We start from the raw sequence: 22,403 nt of genomic DNA, 5'->3' as shown, positions 1-22,403 counted from the left end.
CTTTTTGATTCCCAGTTAAAAGCTGTAGCACTCTTACCCCACTGGCCCAAACTGTGCCCTCCCAATGTTTCTATATGAGGCAGCAGGATCAGAAGAGCTGCCGCAGCTTAAGAGCAGTGCTTACAAGTTTAATAGCAAAGAGCTTGAGAGCGCTGCACATTTTCTGCTACAGCTGTAGGCCATCAGAGTAACCTCTTCCTCATGAAGTAAGCTGTAAACCAGAAGATATAGAAATGTAATTATCAGGGGAACAGAGGGAAATTTTAATAAATATTACATTACAAAAGATTTTTATAAGCAGTATGTAACAACATCCATCAATGAAGATGGGAATAACCCTTTGACTATGTGCTCCTTTTTAATTTCTTACAGGAGGGTGTCATTCTCAGTGAGGTAAAGGTGGCCTGGCTCAATATACCACATGTACTGTGCAGCGGAATAATAACAAAAGACGAGAAGCGGCAACTTCACAAGCGTCTCATCAGCCATATCATGATTGTCTCGGAGGAGCTGTTCTTGTACTACTTGCACAAAATGGAGAAGAACAAATCTCACTCGGTGTTTTCTGCAGAAGCCAATCTGACACGGTTCAAAGCGCAGCTGTTACTTGACTGCTCCAAATTGTACGTCCAATAAGTCTCCCATTTCTTATAGTAAAATAAAAGAATATTATTGAATTAGGAATTCAAAGAGATCAGTCTGCTTAACTGATGATACCTTTCAAGATGCTTCAGTCAGCACGTACAGGCACCTAAAGGTGTTCATACATAGATGGATGTGGGCTGACAGAACCACAATCTGACGTGTATGGAGGTATCCAGGCTTCCAATTCCTCCCACTCTGCTATCGTGGAAAAGAAGGATAAGGCATGCTGACTATTAACCTGTCTGATCCATTGTAATCAAGGGAGTAGAGCCATTTTCTGAGGCGTCTGGTTCAGAGATCTAAGATTCTTCACCCAGATAGTGTTTTTTATTTATTCCCCTTTTCTTTAGAGAGACATTTTCTGAAATCCTGTAAACAAGTTATTCTTAAAATTATTCAGTACATCCTGTCTCTTTTGCTGGAGTGTTCTGATGGCCGTTACCTTTGAAAACCTACTAACTGTCCAGGAGAAGTAGGAGATAGATGGTCTGGTTGACCATGCTGCTGTGAAGAAACGAGCCGGTCCTCATGTGTTATACTTCAAGTAGCGTTCATTGACGTATTTCAGGTTTCAGCAGCACAGTCGACCAGAAAGTCTGTCTCCTATTTCTAGTAAATCTACTTGGGGGAGAAGATCCTCTGCTATCTACAGACGTGACTGCAGCAGCTATGTAATCTACGGGCATTTATTGGAGTTGTGACTTACACTCCCTCACCCCCGGATTTTCACTTTTAGAATAGTTTACTATCCTATGCTCGCTTGTCTCCCTTTTCCACTATTGTGCGTTAGTATAGCCTGCTTGTCAGAATCGTATCTACTGTACAAGGGTTTCTGAAGTTAAAGGTCCAAGGCTGCACTTCTGCCCAGCTATGAAGATAGCATCTCAGTTCATATTTCTATCAGGCTAGGTATTGTCTTGGAGATATCATATGGATTTATTATACTATGTGTGCCATCTATGGACCTGTAACTGTAAGGCCCCCTGCAGCTGTTGGTTGAGCAAAGGTTTAGCCGGCATCTGTCTCGCCCAACTCTTCCAAGCACTCATGTGTTCTCTATGAGAGAGCTGCTGCCAGACATCTCTGGCAGTGGTTTTATCTCCAGTCAGAAATCAGACAAGCTGGATCCTTCTGTCTCCCAACATGAGTATTGTGGGAGAATCAGGATGTCCCCATACACATTAGCCTGTCAATGGTAACGGTTAGTAATATGTGTAGGGGCTTTAAGCCTTAAATAGCAATTACTTTTTTTTTTGGACTATAAGACGCACTTTCCCCCCCCCCAAAATGTGAGGAAAATGGGGGGTGCGTTTTATAGTTGGAATGCAGGCTTACCGGCAGTGGTGTGGCGGCGGCAGAGGTGCGGCGGTGGCAGAGGTGCGAGAATGATGTGGCGCAGTGATCGGTATGGCGTGAGCGGGGTCCCTTCCACAGGTGTGGTGATGCAGAGGCCCGGTATCCAAGATAAGCAGCAGAGCAAGCTGAATCATGGCTCTATCGGTGGCGGTGGCCATCTTCCTGAGGCCGCGCGTGTGCAGATGGAGTGCTCTGCTTCCCGGGGCTTCAGGAAAATGGCCGCGGGAGGCCACGCGTGCGCAGATGGAGATTGCGGTGGCCATTTTCCTGAAGCCGAGATCTAAATTTGCGAAGTCGCCAGCCCTCAGGTAAGATACTTTAAATTCGGACTATAAGACGGACCCCCATCTTATAAAAAATCTTTTTTATTGCAATTTTCACCCCAAATTTGGGGTGCGTCTTATGGTCCGGTGCGTCTTATAGTCCGAAAAAAATACGGTAGTTCAAGTAACCACTAAAATCCTTATACACCTTTCATTTTCTTTTAGTATGAATGTGTTTTCCGTGAGACATTTCCTGATTACTGAGATAAAGGAACTAGAGGAGAAACAGTTATTGCACGTTGTCACCAAAGAGGCTTTCTTCAATAATGAATGTGCATATATGATGAAAGATCAATATAAAAAGGGCACACCAAATTTTACTATGGAATATTTCATAAGATTGGGCAGACCTGAGGTTGCAGTACACAAAGAGAAAAGAGAAGCAGACCTGATTCAGGTAACATCATATCTCCCTATCTGGCTATCGTCCGTCTGTGTCGCGTCTATCTTCTGACATCATGTAATCTCTTATTGTGGGAAACCTTTTTTTTTTACTTGTTTCATTGAAGATTTTATAACTTAAAACAGAATTTCTCATTAATACTGTCTGGCAAAAGCTAACATATATTTGCTTAGAAAATTGGTGATGTGTTCAGTACTTATTTCACCATAAAGTTTGCAAAAAACATGGACATTTGAACAGTTCCATATAATGGGTATATGGTCTGATTGCAAAAACCATGATCCGAAAACATGAAAAAACAGACATCTGAATGAGGCCAAGCAGAGATATTGTCGGCGATGTTCACAATTTCAGCATTAGCTTCAGAGTAACTGATTCCAAAGCAAACTTAATACCTCAATGCTGGCTGCTGCCTTACCTTCAGATATACTCATATACAGCCAACTTTTCATGTTAATTTATAAATCCTAAAAGTATAACTTCAGTAAAAATGTCACTTTCATTGAAAAGTACAAATATGTTTGAATCTTTGCAGCTTACAAACATAAAGCGACTGGATTTAGAAAAGGTGCATATGCTGATCCCCAAACAAGATGACTGCCGATCTCTTAAAACTATCCAATGTGAGTAACTGTAATAACACCTACACTGCACTGTGTACACTAGCATTGTGTTCTAGTATGGGTTCACCTTTATATATGGAAGGTTTGATAGCCCAATAACCTGGACATACATTTCAATTCCTCCATTCCTTACATATTTATACTGGAGCAATGTACAATAATCTGATATACATCATAGTAATGGAATAATGTGCATTATGGCCGATGGTAACATCACCTTGTCTGCTGATTTCCACGCAGGTGAAGCAGTAACCCCTCCATGTCCATTTCTACACGAAGCAGATCATGAAACACAACAAAGCAGCAGTCATACAATTCTAAAGGTGGTTCTGGTCTTTTCTTTGGTTGGTTCCCCTGTATTTTACATTACATTTCTGAGATGCTTTTGAGCCTAAGATGACTTTTATGGAATTCCTGGATGTTTCACATTTTGGGGGATTACACCCTTGCTTAGAATTGGGCACACAATGCAGAGCTGCATACGTGGAGGCCGTACAGAGGCAATAGAGCCAATCCATGTGAAAAGAGTAAATCAAGGGATCTGGTGTAGTCAGACGCATACGTATATACTGTAGGCCCCATAGACCTCTGTCCTTATTTCTACCGTTCAACGGCAAGTGTTTCATTGTAAAACATTGTATTAATATAGAAGTCGGTATCCTGCCCTAATTTGAGGACTGGGGACCTCCTGGTTGATGATTTGAGGATAACCTTTAAACATCGTGCCGCTGAATGTCCAGAGATTATTATTGCAGCAGAAGAAGCAGAAGTCAAGGGCGATCACTTAAAAGAAGATCTCCGAAGGTACCTAGGTTTTTGTGTTAGTGATCATCCCAAAGATAAACGGGTGAACGCATCAAGTCTTGAACCTGTAGCACGCTGGAGTAAGGTATGCCTAAATATTGCTTGCCACAACATTTGCGCCTTTTGGACTTCAGAAAAGTGGCGTCTTATAAATTCCCTCAATGTGTGTCTGTCAGCCTGATGTTAAGATTATGTGTTTAGTGAAATTTCAAGAGCCTTCTCACGTCCATTATAATGCTACAAACACCCTGAATTGACCTTGGATCACCATAATGTGGGAAAACATCTGGCACAAGAAGAAAATCTTAGCACATAAGACTAAATTAGCTTTCAACACTACTACTAAGTTTTCGTTTTTGATCATTCTCCTTTTAAAGTTCATATTATTTAACAATGAATTTATTTGCAGAAACCATAAAAATTCCTTTTATTTATGTCTAGCTGAATGCTAAAGCGTAATAATATAATTACTGATATTCATGTCTTTAAGGTTAATAGAAGACTCCGTATTGGAGACGCCTAACCAAGTGAAAAGCTCCTGTACTGAAGAGGAGATTCCTCCATTAATTAGAGCTACAGCTCCTGGAAACACAAATGCTGCGAAACGACAGAAGATGGAAGCTTTACTACAGGTGAATCCACAGTTTTCACTCGCCTTTATAATATAATTAAGAGGTGTATCGTTGTTTTCTGGTAATATTCCCATTTTGGTATTCAGTGGGGCAGTGCAGATAAGCGATTTTTTTCACGTATATGGATATATAACAAGAAATTGAATATAACCAACTGAGGGTAGCATCAAGACTTAGAGGGAAGGCCGAGGGGAAGTATTATTAGATAGAGGAAACAGAGGATTACCTATAAAAAATCGAGATCATTACAAGACAGAATTGTCCACAGTCACTTTACCAATCCTTCCAAGGACACGTGGCTTAGGAGTAATGTCACGGGGTGCTATAGGTGTGGGCACTGCTCGGTGTGCCAATATGTTGACATCAACAAGTCTTTTGTCAGTAATGTAACTGGCAAAGAGTATTCCATCAAGCAGTTTATTAACTGCAGCACCAAAGGGGTCATTTATAGGGCCTCTTGCACCTGTGGCATGGAATATATAGGTAAGACGATTAGGGAATTCAAGAAGAGAATTGGGGAACATGTGGGCGATGTGCTGCATAATAGGGACACATCTGTGTCTCGACATGTTAACCAGTTGCATAATGGACAGGTTGATAACCTGCGTTTTGTGGGCATTGAAAAGGTGACTATGCCCGTTCGAGGAGGCAACTGGGACCAGTTGCTGTTAAAGAAAGAGGCAAAATGGATTTTCTATTTGAATACCATTTCACCTCATGGTCTTAATGACCAAATCAATTATGGATGCTTTCTCTGATTCTGTGTTAGGACCCTTCTTGTTCCTTTTTATTGATAGCCCAAGTGTCAGCTGACATATATTTTGTGCCCTTCTGTAATCCCTTTTTTGTCACCTTCTTCTTGATTTATTTGTATACGTATTAACTGTTATCACCTACCCTAATTTGTATTTGGGGATATAGTTGTGAGTAAATTTGCAGTTTCTAGATGGGGGGTTTTTTGCTTAATTTCTTTCGTATAATATATGGGAACATATGTTTATACATATATATATAGATAGAAACGTATCCCGTATCCTGGGTCAGTAAGCAATAGATCCTGATGTATTTGCTACGCTTGTGCCCTCTAGCAGTTGTAGTGTAGTGATGGTGTTTTATTTATTTTTTTGAGATATATATTAAGATACATTCTAATGCCCCAGTAATTTCTGTTAGATGGGGATATTAATGTATTTGTGACGCTCTAGCGTTTCAATAGACACCGTGTTGCTGTGACGCTTTCAGCGTCTTAGCAACCCTTATGAGATCTCTATGGGGCGTACTAGTGCCATGGTGTAGTGGTGGCGCTCTTCCAATCTTTTTAGCGATCTGGCCCTTTTGGTCAGTATAAGGAGAATTCTGTTGGAATTGTAGCGCTGTAGCGTCCTAGCGGTTTTGGCTCTTTCTTTAATCACAGCGCTGTAGCGTCCTAGCAACCATCACTTCCACTATAACCGGAAGTTGCAGGGTCCTGACGCGGCTTAGCGTCTTGGGATCCTAGCAACACTAACTTCCGCTATCACCGGAGGTAGCGTCCTCGTGTTTCCTCATCGGCACTATGGTGGCTATATTCTTTATTACTACTTTACAGGTAACTTTGATTGCAGCGATTTGTGGTTTTCTGTTTGACTTCGGTCCCTTTTCCACTTATTGGTTTAACCACTAATATCACCGCATATAGCATTTACTCATACCCACTGATCACATGATCGGTGTTTAATATCTGATAGGCTAATTATGCCCGCCAGCTTACCATTTAAGTGGACCTCGTAACTCTTCCCACTCTCCTCAGCATAATAAGGAGGGCGGCAGGTCCTTATGTCCTTTTGTTTAGCACTCGTGCACTTTATCTCCCAGGCAGGCAAGTCCCCTGATGATTAGGCCTGCAAAGAAACGCGTCGGGACACTTCAATAGGGAGAGTGCAGGGCATGATATTGCTCAGGGGTAGCTGTGGACTGCCCTTGTAAGGGCGGGAGCTTGGGACCTAGGTTTACTGATAGCCCCTCAGGGATTGACAGGGTATTGTCTCCCGACATCGCTGATCTATGGATTTCTCCGCTTCAGCGAATTGTGGGCTTCGCTTACCTGGTCTACGGCAATTGGTGAGATCATTCCTGTTTTAAACATTTTTATATGATGTCTACCTTATGTTGCTTTAATTCATCCCGCCTGCCTATTATCTGCCTTTGATACCTGCTGATACTTATATAAACAAGATTACCTGGTAAAGCATTTTCGCACTTATGTGTGCTCTTGTTATAAACTAGAGGTATCTTGACAGTTTGGGACAGCACACCTGGTGTGTATAACAACTGTTCCTACTAGAATCTATCGGTACTATTCATTAATGGTACTTCACCATACAGGTTATATCATTGAGTACCTTTCTTGGGGTGACACTATTTGTTTGTTTTTTGGTGTTTAGTTTTTACCTTATATAATAATAAAGGTTATGTTTTAATTCCTACTATAGCTTTGTTCCTCTAATATTGGTGGGATTTTTTGGATAATTTCCAAATAGATATATTCAAATTTGCTGTTTTTGTGTGAAACAGAGGATGAGAATCGAAAAAGAAAGGTTCCTTGAATGGTAGGGCCCGACCCACAGGGGCAGAAATGGAAACCAATGGGTCATAAGGGGGTGAGGGGATCAAGAGTAGACTTCAGACCAAAGGGCAATCAAGACAGGCAAGATGCAAATGGCTTCGGATGGAAATAAATTTACTAAAGATGGACCTTTAGAAGGGGGCTAGGAAGAAGTCCAAACCATTTTTTAATAATTTTAATGCGTTATTCCTGTGAGTGAGTCACCAACATTTCCATGCGCTGGGAAGTAGCAACTTTCACAAACCAATCCTCTAAAGATGCAGTCTCTGGTCATTTCCAGTGACGGGGATTATTGTTTTGGCTGCCTAGTGCAGATGTCTTAGAAGATATTTTTTTAAAGCCAGGTCCAGGCGTAGGAAACATAAAAAGTAAGGCTGCTTCAGATTTTTTGGCAATATCTACTCTGGAGACCTCCATAATTACTTTAAGAACTCCCTCACAAAACGTCTCCGGACAGGACCACCAAACGTTTGATAGTGTGCTCTTGCATGACCTACAACACCAGCATAAGTTTGAGATACCAGCATACCATTTGCGTAAATCCAAGGGAACTCGATTCCACCTGGAGAAAATGTTATAGTTTGTTTCCTGGGCTTTAGTTGCGATGAGCGATTTATATGAGAGCTGGAAATATCTACTCTATTCCTCATCTGAAAATGTCAATTGTTATTCAGTTTCCCAGGACTTACAAAAATGGGGGAAAGATCTAGATCAAGATATAAAAGCGACTTGTATGAAACCAAAATAGCATGGTCAGTGTTTGATGGGAAGTGCACAATGTTTTGAACTGGGATAGAGGGTGTGCACATTTTTGCCTATCTACAAGGGAGAAATACAAATGCTGCAGTTCGGGTTATTTTAGAAGTTTTGACGCAACAAGGGAGTTCTACCATGTAAAATGGCTTTAAGAGGAAGGAAGGTTCCTTGGAGGGTAGCTTGATAAAGCGAAGAAGGGCTCTTTTGGAACTACCTAGGAATGAGTTGGCAGAGGAGCCTGGGGGGAATCCTGGATATTCTGTAATGGGGGTTAGAGGGCCTTGGGGATCGGTTAGTGGTCTCTTAAGATTGGTCAAGTGTAGAATTATAAGAGTGTGACCAACACTAAATGACAATGAGACATCCCTGTTTTGTGCAATAGTTGGCCAAATCCATGGTAGGGAGGGGATGGAATAGGAGGAAATGTTCTGGGAAATAATGTCCCAAAGCTTAGAGTGTGAGCATTTACTAAACTGAGAATTCGAGAATTGACTTCTGCCAGGTAGTATCTACAGCAATCAGACGTCTTTAGGCACCCACTAGAAGGTTTCTGCTTGCCTGGGAGTATTCATATTGCGTACATCACCACCATTTCTGGCTCATCCTCACAGCGCAAAGTGAATGCGCTGGGGGGATTCAAAAGTTTGCAGTCACACAGAGTGACTGCGGACTATTCATTTTGGACCGGACAACCTCTTTAAGGTAACTAACTGGGTAGGGAGGGACTTATAGAATTTAGAGGTAAGCCCATCAAGGCTCGGGCTTTTATTCCCTGGATTTCTTTAGTTATATGAGAAGATTATTGAGGGGTAAAAGGCGCTTCCAGATCTTTTATTACCTCCTTAGGCAATTTCTTAAAACTGGAGGGTAAAAGGGTTGGGGGGGGGGGGAGCAGATTTGAATTTGTCAGGGAGAGGTTACATAGTTTGGAATATTAGGATGGCCTGACTGGGGCGAGTCATATGTTGAACTGTAATGAGGAGAGGAGGCGCTTCAGAAGGAACCTGTGGACCATGTTGATGAGACATTGGAACCTGGGGGTACTGCCAAGAGAGACTTTCAATTGGGGTCCCCCCAACTTGAAGAGTCTGATATAGTAGGAATATTCCTTGCTGAAGTGGCAGAACTTTTCCCTTTCTTTGGGTCTCAATGACAGGTCCTCAATTGGTATGGAGGATAAAGGACCCTGAGGAGCGATGTCCCCTTTAAGATTTTGAGAGGGGGAATTAGTTCACCAGGCTGGAAACGGTTGAGATGTGACTGTTCTGCATGAAGGAGAGGAAGCCGCTGATCCTTTGTGGAGGAGCGGGGTGAGCTGCCCACCATCAGGACTTCTGTAGTGGCCAACTTGTGTCGTCTCCATTATGGAGACTGTGGGTGATACCGGAGTAGGAGAGAGCGACAGCCGGCCGATCACTGAGCCTGGCGAGTGGCAACGATGAAATTGAGAGAGCTTCCAGGGCCTGAGACTGCAGAGGGCATGTCCGAATGCCGCCGCAGAAGCAGCCATCTAGTAAAAGCCGGAGCAGAGTGTCAGTTTGACGGTCAGTTTTTTTAAATTAAGGGTCAAGAATAGTCCCGCCCACCTTTTTTTCAGTACTTGGGATGTTTTCGGTGTGAACTTTTTTGGTGCAATTTTAGGGTCATGGTGGCTCTATGGTGGTTGGGGGGGTCCTTGAAGTTGGTGATAAATTGGTCTGGGGGATCCATTGCGATATGGATTCCTCTATTTGGAATTTATGGTTATGGATCTGGTGAATTTTGGGGGGGAGTTACGTCAAGGGTTTGTCGGATCCCCAGGAAGTTAAGTGAACAATGGAACCCTTGAGGTTATGGTGCTACCGAGCCAGTGAAGTAATGGCTGGGAGTAATTTATGGTATTTTTTATGTTCACGTTTTATATTTGGTAATCACCAGATTTTGGGAGCTTCAAGGACCCCTCCCAGCGTGTTATATATATTCATTGTGTGTTTGTTTAAATAAAGGCTGCTGTTGCCATAATTATCCAAAAACATTATGGTGTTCTCATGTTATTTTATTGGGTATTAAGGGGGTGGTGTTATTAGTTAATCGGGATAATAATAAGTCGGGTAATCCCACCGGAAACATCGACAATACCAGTGTCATGCATAAATGTGACTGCGGGCGCCGGGAGCAGTGCAGGGGGGTCCTGCAGACTGGATGGGGCTTCCGAAGTCGTGTAAGATACTGTAGCTTCTGGCATAGACTTCTGGAGGTGCCTCATGCTGCATTGGGGATGCTGGTGTCTGAACTGCTCCATCACCAGGTTCTGCCCATCCTTCAGTGGCCTGCCTTAATTTGGCTTCTGGGGACGCAGGAAGACCTTGATTTCTCCAAGGGAGATGCCGCTCTGGGCAAAGTGGGAGGAAAAATAAGGTCACACTCCTCTTCCATAGTGAAAGGGAGATTGCCAGTGTTATAGCTGCAGATGATGAAGGAGCTTAGAAGTGTGCGTCCTCACTCAGCCATGGCTTGCCACTCCCCCCCGAACAATTTTTGTATACAGTTCTGTGAACCTACCCTTACAGCTATTATGGGATCATCAAGTAATAGAGCTTGCTCATATGAGCGTATTACACGACCGAGTGCTTTCCGATGTTTTATCGCATAGAACTCGGACCAATATGATATTATGGGGCAGTGCAGATCTGCAATTTTGTGGGAAACATCAGACTGCACTCTGATGTCATCTGAGTGCAGTCTGAAATCCATGGATAGTAGAGAAGATAAAGAAATTAAGTTTCTCTACTCCTCACCTGTGCTATTTTCTCATGCCAGAGAATCTGATCACACTCAGATGACACTTGGCTCAAACTCTGACAGAGTGTGAGTCAAGTGTCATTAGTGTCTTTGACCAAATTTTCTCACATGAGAGAATATACGACTGTCTGACTGCAGCTTTAGTCAATATACAGTTTACATTGTAAAAAAAAAATGGGTGATGTTTTCTCCCCTGTATTAAAATATACGTATTTTTCTTCCCATTAGGATTTAACCAAGGGCCCAGAACAATATAAAGAGAGAAGTACAGACACTTGTGTCTATCCACAGCCTTTCACAATTGACGTGCAGATTGGTAACAGGCCACTAGTCAGAAAAGCAGATGTTCAGGCCTCCGACAGAATCTATACAGATGTAACCGAAATTCACAAATACCCTCCACTGTACAATGATTTTACATCAGAGGTAAGTATTCGAAGATCTGTAGTGAGTCATGTAATGGACAGATAAACAATAATACAGCTTGGGAGGCATTTTCCAATTTGATTGTTTTGATACCAGTCTTGATAAAACGTATTTATGTTTTCATAATATAATATATTTATGTGATTTAACCTTTGGACACAGTGGTCTCATGCCGTGCCTTAGTGTGGGCGTCTACAGTCGTGGTTGCTCTGGGAGCAAAATTCTTAGGGGCAAGTAGTAATTTTTTATTTATTTTTTTTGAAATTTTGAACCTCTAAGGGTATGTTTCCACGTTCAGGAAACGCTGCGTTTTTGACGCTGCGTTTTTCTGCTGCGTCAAAAACGCAGCGTCCAGATGTTACAGCATAGTGGATGGGATTTTATGAAATCCAGACTCCACTATGCGTTTAAAAACGCATGCGTTTTTGCCGCGAAAACGCATGCGTTGTGCGTTTTTTCAAAACGCTGCATGTTGCTACTATGAGCAAAACACGCAGGTACACCACAGGTGACCTGCCAGTGACCTCAGGTGCAGTTTTGGTCAGGATTTTACTTGCATAAAATCCTGACCAAAGACTGATGCAATCCTGAACGTGGAGACATACCCTAAGGCTATGTGCACACGTTACGGATTCGTGTGCGGATTTTTCCACACAGAATCTTAAAAATCCGCATGTGAACAACCCTGCGTTTTACCTGCGGATTTTCCGTGTTTTTTGTGTGGATTCCAATTATGGAACAGGTGTAAAACGCTGCGGAATCCGCACAAAGAACTGACATGCTGCGGAAAATAAACCGCAGCGTTTCCGTGCGGTATTTTCCGCACCATGTGCACTGTGGACTTGGTGTTCCATAGGTTTACATGGTACTGTACACCGCATGGAAAACTGCTGCGGATTCGCAGCCAAATCTGCAACGTGTGACCCTAAGGCCGGCGTCACACTAGCGAGTTTTACGGACGTAAGAGCGCAGAAAATACGTCCGTAAAACTCGCCAAACAAACGGCACAATTATTCTCAATGGGGCTGCTCCTATCAGCCATATATTACGGTTCAGTATTATACAGCTTTCTACGGCCGTACAAAATCGCAGCATGCTGCGTTTGTCAGCGTATTGCGCAAAAAATACGCCAATGAAAGTCTATGGGGGCGAGAAAAATACGGATTCCACACGGACCAGCAGTGTGACTTGCGAGAAATACGCAGCGGTGTTAGTGAAAAGCCGGTAATTCAATTGCCGGCTTTTCATTTCTCCTTCCCAAACCCGACATGATATGAGACATGGTTTACATACAGTAAACCATCTCATATCCCCTTTTTTTTTGCATATTCCACACTACTAATGTTAGTAGTGTGTATGTGCAAAATTTGGTTGCTGTAGCTACTAAAATAAAGGGTTAAATGGCGGAAAAAAATGGCGTGGGCTCCCGCGCAATTTTCTCTGCCAGAATGGTAAAGCCAGTGACTGAGGGCAGATATTAATAGCCTAGAGAGGGTCCATGGTTATTGGCCCCCCCCTGGCTACAAACATCTTCCCCCAGCCACCCCAGAAAAGGCACATCTGGAAGATGCGCCTATTCTGGCACTTGGCCACTCTCTTCCCACTCCCTGTAGCGGTGGGATATGGGGTAATGAAGGGTTAATGCCACCTTGCTATTGTAAGATGACATTAAGCCAGGTTAATAATGGAGAGGCGTCAATTATGACACCTATCCATTATTAATCCAATTGTCTGAAAGGGTTAAAAAACACACACACATTATTAAAAATTATTTTAATGAAATAAACACACCGGTTGTTTTAGTATTTTATTGCTCTCTCAATCCACCTGAAGACCCTCGCTTGGCAAAATAATAAACCCACAATATACATACCATCCGAGGATCTGTCAGGTCCCACGATGTAAATCCTTCTGAAGGGGTTAAATCAATTTACAGGCAGGAGCTGCGCTAAAGCACTCGCTCGTGCCTGTAATCCCCGGGTGCTGAAAGGAAAGCTGGGTGATCTGTACTTACATTGAGTCACGGTGAGGCGCCCTCTGCTGGATGTCCTCATGAACTGGAGCCTTGGAAAAGTTCCCACGCTCGAGTTCATATGAGTTCATCCACCAGAGGGCGCCTCACCGCAACTCAATGTAAGTACAGATCACCCAGCTTTCCTTTCAGCACCTGGGGATTACAGGCACGAGCGAGTGCTTTAGCGCAGCTCCTGCCTGTAAATTGATTTAACCCCTTCAGAAGGATTAGTAGTGTGGAATATGCAAAAAAAAGGGGGATATGAGATGGTTTACTGTATGTAAACCATGTCTCATATCCTGTCGGGTTTGGGAAGGAGAAATGAGAAGCCGGCAATTGAATTACCGGCTTTTCACATATATCGCGCTGAATTAAATATAAATACAGAATATATATATATGTGTCTCAATGACATATATATATATATATATATATATACTGTATATATGTTTTAACGGACATTTGAGCACATAAATCCATTAGATGTTGGTTTTGCAAGCCTGCGAGAAAATATTGCAGTACGGATGCCATACGGATTACATACGGAGGATGCCATGCGCAAAATACGCTGACACACCCTGCCTACGGATGACATACGGACCACTATTTTGGAAACATTTCTCCGTATTACGGCCGTATTACGGCCGTAAAAAACGGACCGTATTGTCTTACGCTGAGTGTGAGGCCGGCCTAAGAAGTGGCGTCACTATCACAGAATATCTGGGGCAGTGCACTTACCCAAGGCTTATGCCGAGGTGCCCTGGATGAAGCAAATACAGCAAAATACTTTGATAGAACAGGGAGCCTAAGGCTATGTGCACACGTTGCAGATTCGTGTGCGTATTTTTCCGCACAGATTCAGAAAAATCCACAGGTAAAACGCCCTGCATTTTACCTGCGGATTCACCGCGGTTTTTGTGCGGATTCCACCTGCGTTTTTACACCTAGCTAAAACCAAACAACACAGTAAGGATTAATTTCCAAGGAAAATTACCGAAGCATGGGATTATTAAAATAAGCCTTTATTTATGGGTATGGCAAAGGTTACAAATTATACAAATACATATAAAATCAATTATAAAATATCCATTCAGAGGATAACGCTGTACCAGGATTATAAATATGTAATATTTTTCCCCACTTATATCAAGGTAATTTCACTTGTGCTATACAAATCAATCTCTCTTATGTAAAAAATTGTGAAAAGAAAAAATCAAAGCCAAAATTGGAAAAAGTGACGTGCACCGTTATATCTTACAAGATATGATAATATAATATAAAGTGACTAAGTGCAAATTTCTATTACCAACCATTACTGTGCAAAAGGAAAGGGAAAAAAACTCCTCATTAAGTGTCAGACTAAGCTGAACACGTGTATGGATAATTGTATAGCAACAATATGGTTATATCTACCTGGGGGAATTTTTGATCCTGTGCCAGCGTCTCACCCGACGCGCGTTTCGGAAATCGTTGTCCTTCGTCAGGGGGAGTTCAAAAATTCCCCCAGGTAGATATAACCATATTGTTGCTATACAATTATCCATACACGTGTTCAGCTTAGTCTGACACTTAATGAGGAGTTTTTTTCCCTTTCCTTTTGCACAGTAATGGTTGGTAATAGAAATTTGCACTTAGTCACTTTATATTATATTATCATATCTTGTAAGATATAACGGTGCACGTCACTTTTTCCAATTTTGGCTTTGATTTTTTCTTTTCACAATTTTTTACATAAGAGAGATTGATTTGTATAGCACAAGTGAAATTACCTTGATATAAGTGGGGAAAAATATTACATATTTATAATCCTGGTACAGCGTTATCCTCTGAATGGATATTTTATAATTGATTTTATATGTATTTGTATAATTTGTAACCTTTGCCATACCCATAAATAAAGGCTTATTTTAATAATCCCATGCTTCGGTAATTTTCCTTGGAAATTAATCCTTACTGTGTTGTTTGGTTTTAGCTCGGTCTAGACTGTGGTCTCCACAGAAGTTGTCACACAGCGCACCCTGGTGGTTAATATTAAACATTGCACAAAGGATTTTTTTATGTATATGCGTATGTGTGTATGTGTATAGATATATATATAGAGAGGTGTGGACTGAAGTAATTGTTCCACCTGTGGGTGCGCTGTGATTTTTAATAGTTTTTACACCTGCGGATTCCTATTAAGGAGTAGGTGTAAAATGCTGCAGAATCCGCAGAATTGACATGCTGCGGAAAATAAACCGCAGCAAATCTGCTTTGTATTTTCCGCAGCATGTGCACTGCAGATTTGGTTTTCCATAGCTTTACATGGTACTGTAAAATGCATGGAAAACAGCTGCAGATCTGCAGGGTCAGATAAGCTGCGGATCCGCAGCCAAATCCGCAACGCATGCACATAGCCTTAGGATCCCTACCCCACCACGCTCCATCATGTAGGGCTATAAGATGTTAACCAATACGCAGGTAGCGCACCAACATCACTGCATTGTGACAGCTGTGCCAGGCCGTCTCTGGGTGTAGGGGAGGAGAAGACGCAGATTTTCTTGGTCGCTTCATTAGGGGGCACAGGAGACCATGGGTGTAGACTGCTGCCACTAGGAGGCTGACACTAAGAATTACAACTAAGAAGAAAGATGGCTCCTCCCCAACAGGCTACACCCGCCTACTGACAACCAAGCTATTCTGTGTAGCCTAGTGTCACTAGGAAATAGACACGGGACGAGAGCTTTTTTTCTAAAATTTTATTAAAGAAGTTGTCCATAACTTGGCCAACATCTTCTCCTACCCCACACTTGGCCCTGATAAAATAATAAAGCCTATACTCGCCTCCCATGCTGGCGCCATTCCCGCAGTGTCGGCACTCGCTCTCCCTGGGGCTCCCTTGCGGTTGTGATAAAATAAAAAAAAACTAAACTCACCTCCCGTACTGGCGTCATTCCAGCGGTTGTTGTGACATGTGACCCCGGTGCCCAATCAGCGCTGGCGTCACTGTCCCCGCCTCCTGTTGAATTGAACAAGCAGCTGCAGCCCAGACTTCCTCTTCATGTTCCATTTGTCCGAAGGCGGGGACAGTGACGCCAGCGCTGATTGGGCACCGGGGTCACATGTCACAACAACCGCTGGAATGACGCCAATACGGCAGGTGAGTTTATTTTTTTTTAATTTTATCGGGGGCCAAACATTTAGATCAAGAAGTGGTTGTCTCAAGTAGTGGACAACCCCTATAATCTTCTTCTCTTGTTCCCACCCCAAGGACAACAGAGCTGGTTGGTCCACTCTGATTTTTTTTTGGGGGGGTGGCATAAAGGTCGCATTATTACATTTAGAGGGAACACTCAAAGGGGCGGCATTACTTTTTAAAGGGGCACTAAGGGGACATTGTTTTCTAAAGGGAGCACACAGGAGGCATTATGCATTTTAAGAGGGAGCTCACCGGCTTTATTTGTTTTAAGGAAGCACTCAGGTAGCATTATTACTGGGTTAGGGAATGTGATACGTGACTGTGCCCGGACCCTGGCAACTCATCCTACATCACTAGCATAATGGTTCTGTTCTGTGGCACACGAGGCCCTACTGTACCACTGTGTGCCTCCAAGTTTTTTCCGTTAAATATTGTATAAATGTGATGGAAAATTTATAATTGCAAGCTATATTGTCCCCTGGTAGCAATGCACATTGTAATTGTTGCCAACAATATGTTTCTGTTTACAGTAGTGGTGGAATATTCTGCATCTCTAAATTGTAAGTGTTATGCTATAATTGCTAAAAAATTATTTATGTGATGGAAGAAATAATGTACCACTACTAGACCGAATTATAATACTTGCCCGTGTCGATGTATTTTTTTTTTAACAATTCCTATTTATGAGTTAGAAATATTTAAAGTGCACCTCCACTCTCAAAAGAAAAACAGTGATAGAGAAGGACTTTGCACTAAAATCATTTTTTGCTCTTACCTCTCAGCACGGACGGCCTCAGGTTTGGCTGCCAGCTGCACTAAACTAGGCCGTGTCCTGCATGTCATTCTAAGGCTATGTTCACATGTCCAGTAGTCATCCGTTAGAACGGATCCAGCTGCAATCCGTTGGGCAAAAAAGTTGTGCAGACACAACTTTTTTGTCCATTTAAAAAAAAAAAAAACTGATTTCAGCTGGATACGCTTTTTAACATTGAAGTCTATGGACATGTGCTGATAAATAGCCATCCGTTAACTACCATTTGAAACTGATCTGGCAAGCAAAAAAACGGATCCTTTTCAGATCCTTTTTTGCTGCGCTCAGATTTGGGGAGGGGGGAAAAGTTGGTGCCAAATTTCTTTTCATACACAATGGACCAGCATTAGAAATGTCAAATTTGCAATTCTTACATATGCCTGCAGGTGGCAGTAGCAATACACTAAACAATAGAATGAATTAATTGGTGATCTAAAAATGGGTATTATTTTTGAAAACTAGTGCAAACCCATTAGTTGGGACCATAACAAATAATAGGCCTGTGTTAGTTTCTCAGTATCTATTTCTACCATATTCTTTATGAAGCACTGCGGTGCAAAAAAAGTTAACAAGTCAGTTTATTATGGCATTCTCCACAAGGCGAAATGTTCCCCTTCAACTTAATTGTCACAGGCCTCTCACCTAGCCAATCAGATCTCCTGATTTGCACTAAAGAAGGGCAAACACCCCAAAACAAGTGTCTGGTTTAGCTTCGTATCCTAAGTAAGGCCAGTCTCACACATCCAGATAATTCCGGTACCGGAAAAATCGGTACCGGAGTTATCCGTGTCCGTGTGTCCATGTGCTCACGTGCCATATCAGTGTGGCACACGTGCGGCAGCCGCCCGTGTGCCGACTGAGGACCACACGGACCGTGCAGGAGACGGCGCTACAGTAAGCGCTGTCCCTCCTGCGTGTGGTGTTGAAGCCGGCATTCATTCCTTCTCCCAGCAGCGTTCGCTGGAGAGAAGGAATGAAAAATCATGGTTTTTTTATTTTTTTTTGTTTTTAAAATAAAGTTCCCAGTCACCTCCCGCCTCCTACCCCCTGTGCGCCCGCCCGCTTGCAATAAAATACTCACCCAGCTCCCGCAATGCTTCCTCTCAGCGCCGCAGCTTGTCCTGTATGAGCGGTCACGTGGTACCGCTCATTACAGGGATGAATATGCGGCTCCACCCCTATGGGAGGTGGAGCCGCATATTCATCAGTGTAATGAGCGGTACCACGTGACCGCTCACACAGGACAGGCTGCCGGCGCTGAGAGGAGGCATCGCAGGAGCTGGGTATTTCTCTGCAAGCGGGCAGGCGCACAGGGGGTGGGAAGGGGTGGGACGTCGGAGGTGACCCCAAACTTTATTTTTAACAACAAAAAACTTGATCTTTCATCCCTTCTCTCCTGAAAGCGCTGCTTTCAGCCGAGCAGGACAGAAGGGATGAATGCCAGCTTCAGCACCACACGCAGGGGACTGCGCTTAACTGCATCAGTGCTTGCACCAGGCACTCCGTGTAAATCTCTGAAATATGTGATTCAGATGGAACCTCTGGTGGTAGATTCCCTATAATGAGGCAGATGGAGGCACTGTGGACGCCATCTGACCTGTGATCCGGCGGTGTCTATCTTTTTAGGATTAGGATTGTGCCGTCGGCCACAGTTTTGTGCACTTCTGAAAAGAAGGACACCGCTGAACAGAGGCCAGATGGAGTTCAGATTAACTCTGCTGCCTCATTATAGTGAATGGATCCCTCGGGGGTTTCATCTGAATCACGTCACGCAGAGATTTAGATGGTCAGCATTGAGTGCCAGATAAATGTGATCCCAAAGGTTATGTAAAATGTTCCCAATAAAAGCTTCAATCAATCGACAAAAAAAGCAAGTCCAGACTCAGGTCTGTCATCTGTTAATGGAAATATAAGGGGCTTCCACGTTACTGGTAGTACAAAGGCTCAGGAAAAGCGAAATGGCTCCTCACCCGCCAAAATAAATTCAGCAAATACTCCGCTCTCAAATACAAATGCCCCCTCCCTTCTGAGCCCCACAGTGTACCTAAACCATATATAGCGTACGTGTTTAGCATTCCTGAAGTGATGAGAGCCCACCTAACTTACAGGTGCGTGTCTCCAGAAGCACGTGCTGGGCATGACATACTGGTCACTACAATGTACTAGTCACTACAATGGCAGTCTGCAATTCTCAATTGGCAACATTCATTGCTGCTTGTTTCTGTAAATTACCAATGGAGTCAAAATAGTCACTACTCCTGTAGATAAATTATCAAAGGGGTATAATTTCCAAAATAAGGTCACTTGAGGGGGGATTCTGCTCTTCTAGTAATTAGAGGCTCTGATGGAGTCCACAAACTGTTCTAGGAAAATCTGTGCTCCAGGAGGCAAATAGCGCTCCGTTCCTCCTGAGTCTCTCCATATGGCAAAGTAGTACTGTACAGTACATCCGCATATAGGGTATTGCCACATTCAGTAGAAATTGTGGGACAATTTTGGTGCCATTTTTACCCACTTGTTGTGTGAAAATGTAAAATCTGGCGCTAAAACTAAATTTTGTTGGTAAAAATGTAGTTTGTTTTCTATTATATAAAATTCTGTGACACACCTATAGTGTCAGTATGATCAAATGGGGTCACGTATGGGGGGGGGGGGTTCTGCTGTTCTGGCTCCTCCTATTGGGTCACGGCACCTGCAAACCATAACAGTAAAATCTGGCGCTCCTTGCCTTCTGAGCTTTGCACTGTGCCTGAAAAATATTTCCCGATTACATGTAGGGTATTGGCACACTCCGCAAAAATTAGACCTCAGTTTGTTGTAAAAAAAAAAAAATTCTATTAGTCGTTAGAAAAATTAAAAATTTGGGTCTAAAACAACATTTTAGTGGTAAAATGTAATTTATTCTTTCTTCACTGCTCAGTGGTATAAAATTCTGTGAGGCACATCTGGTGTCAATATGATCACTGCACCCCTAGATGAATTCATTGGGGAGTGTAGTTTGTAAAATGAGTTCACATATAGGAGGTTTCTTCCCTTCTGAGCTTTGCACTGTGCCACAAAAGTAGTATTCCCTACATATGGGGTATTGGTGTACTCAGGAGAAATTGAACAGTTTTTCCTGTTAGCCTTATGAAAATGTCTCAATGTCATAAACTTCTGTGAAGAACCTGGGGATTCAAAGTGCTCACCACACATCTAAATACAGGTGCTTCTCACAAAATTAGAATATCATCAAAAAGTTATTTTATTTCAGTTCTTCAATACAACAGTGGACAGGTGCCAAGTCCTGCTGGAGAATGAAATCTCCATCTCCAAAAAGCTTGTTGGGAGAGGAAAGCATGAAGTGTTCTACAATTTCCTGGTAGACGGCTGTGCTGACTTTGGTCTTGATAAAACACAGTGGACCTACACCAGCAGATGGCATGGCTCCCCAAACCATCACTGATTGTGGAAACTTCACACTAGACCTCAAGCAGCTTGGATTGTGTGATTCTCCACTCTTCCTCCAGACTCTGGGACTGTAATAAGATTATGCTAACGCTCTATGGAGACCGCTGACGTGGGTCAGAATGACAACAAACACGGTATATCACAGTTCAGTATATATATATATTAGAAAGATGAACTTCAGATGACTGATGTAAACTGCTGCTTTACAGATAAGCAAGTAATAAACAGTTTCAAGAATATGTAGATGTTAGTAGTACAGACCGAGGATGCGAGTACAAGTCCAGCAATGCAGAATCCAGAGGTCAGAGCCCGGGCTGGCTCCTAGTAGGGGGCAGACCATAGCAGAGGTGGGTGTGCAGCGCCCCAGAGTCCTGGTCGTTGCAGTACTGTGGCTCCGCCACTATGGGGAGCTATGGTGCGTCCGATGGCACTGAAGGAGTTCATCTGATCAGGTATCACAGACACCAATACATTTCACAGCCGGGCCTCCGGGGGGAGCTAAGGGTGCTATTCATTAGGCCACTCCCCACCATAGTGGGTAAACTGGGGGTCAGGCAGGAAGTTAGATCAGAAAGCTGACTGGGTTGGAACCAGGCAACACCTTGTGGCAGAGGGTGTTGTAGGGGAAGATACAGTAGGGTCTCTGTCAGGGGTGGGATCCTGACAGAGGCTTGGCAACGAGAACGAACGTAACGGGACCGTGCCTGCTCCGGGTAGCGGCGGTGCCCAAGAAAGGATTAGAAGAGAGATAGATTGTGCTGAGTGAGAAACGGGATCACGCAAAGGAGAAATACCAGTAGGAGTCGTGCTGTAAGACCGAAGCAACATCCTACTGAGGCGCACTACCGGTGGCCGGAACGCCGAGGGAGTAGAATAACATTCAGCTTCAAGCAATACTCCAAACAGCGGCAGGACAGTCAGTCTCAGGCGGGCTGTCTAACTCAAATCACCTATGAAGTCTTGGGAGGCAATTGTGGGAGAGGGGCGTCTCTAGGGTCCCGGAAGAACTCCAGGCCTACCCGTCAAACGGGTGCCGTTCCTACCCGAACCTCAGGGAGGGACGGAGGATTAGCAGAACATCATCTAGTCGAGTTGTGAGGGAACATCAGAAACAGACACAACAGTTGTGGGGTACTTTCCGTAAGCACAGCAGGGAAGGACTACAACACATAGCGCTAGGGGGAAGGCACAGATTTCCTCCTGTGAAGAGAACTCTGGAAGTGTCATTGGACCAGCCGGACTTGCGCAGCCTGGTGAGCCGTATTCTGGATTGAGGACCCAGAGATCTTCAGTAAAGAGGTAAAGAGACTGCAACCTGGTGTCCTCATTATTTACCGCGACCTGCACCCCACAACTGCACCGTTACAACACCACTTATTGCACCGGACGTCCCCCACTGACAGACAGGGCCACGGACCGGGTCTAGCCACCGTGACAACCCCAGAACTGAGACTCAGAGGCCCGGCTCCGGGTACCCCTCGACCCTGCGGCGGTGTGGGGGCGCTCCAACTTGGCGTCACGAACAGGATCTACTTAAGCCTGAAGAATCAGGTCATGTGTGCCTTGGAACTGTGATTTACTGTGCTTGGACTGTAC

General features: G+C 43.5%; 1 protein-coding gene across 1 annotated transcript in view; it reads left to right on the top strand.

Moving 5' to 3' along the window:
• The window catches only part of CCDC87 (coiled-coil domain containing 87), a 111,926-nt gene that overhangs the window by 33,024 nt on the left and 56,499 nt on the right, over nucleotides 1–22,403 (top strand). The window contains 7 exon segments of the mRNA XM_077262901.1: nucleotides 373–623; nucleotides 2,490–2,721; nucleotides 3,263–3,350; nucleotides 3,591–3,673; nucleotides 4,000–4,154; nucleotides 4,645–4,786; nucleotides 11,157–11,354. Of these exon segments, the coding sequence (XP_077119016.1) occupies nucleotides 373–623; nucleotides 2,490–2,721; nucleotides 3,263–3,350; nucleotides 3,591–3,673; nucleotides 4,000–4,154; nucleotides 4,645–4,786; nucleotides 11,157–11,354 (1,149 nt within the window).

The sequence above is a fragment of the Ranitomeya variabilis genome, chromosome 5 (genome assembly GCF_051348905.1).
Source record: "Ranitomeya variabilis isolate aRanVar5 chromosome 5, aRanVar5.hap1, whole genome shotgun sequence".
NCBI classification, from domain to species: domain Eukaryota; kingdom Metazoa; phylum Chordata; class Amphibia; order Anura; family Dendrobatidae; genus Ranitomeya; species Ranitomeya variabilis.
This window is presented reverse-complemented; position numbering and strand designations above follow the sequence as displayed.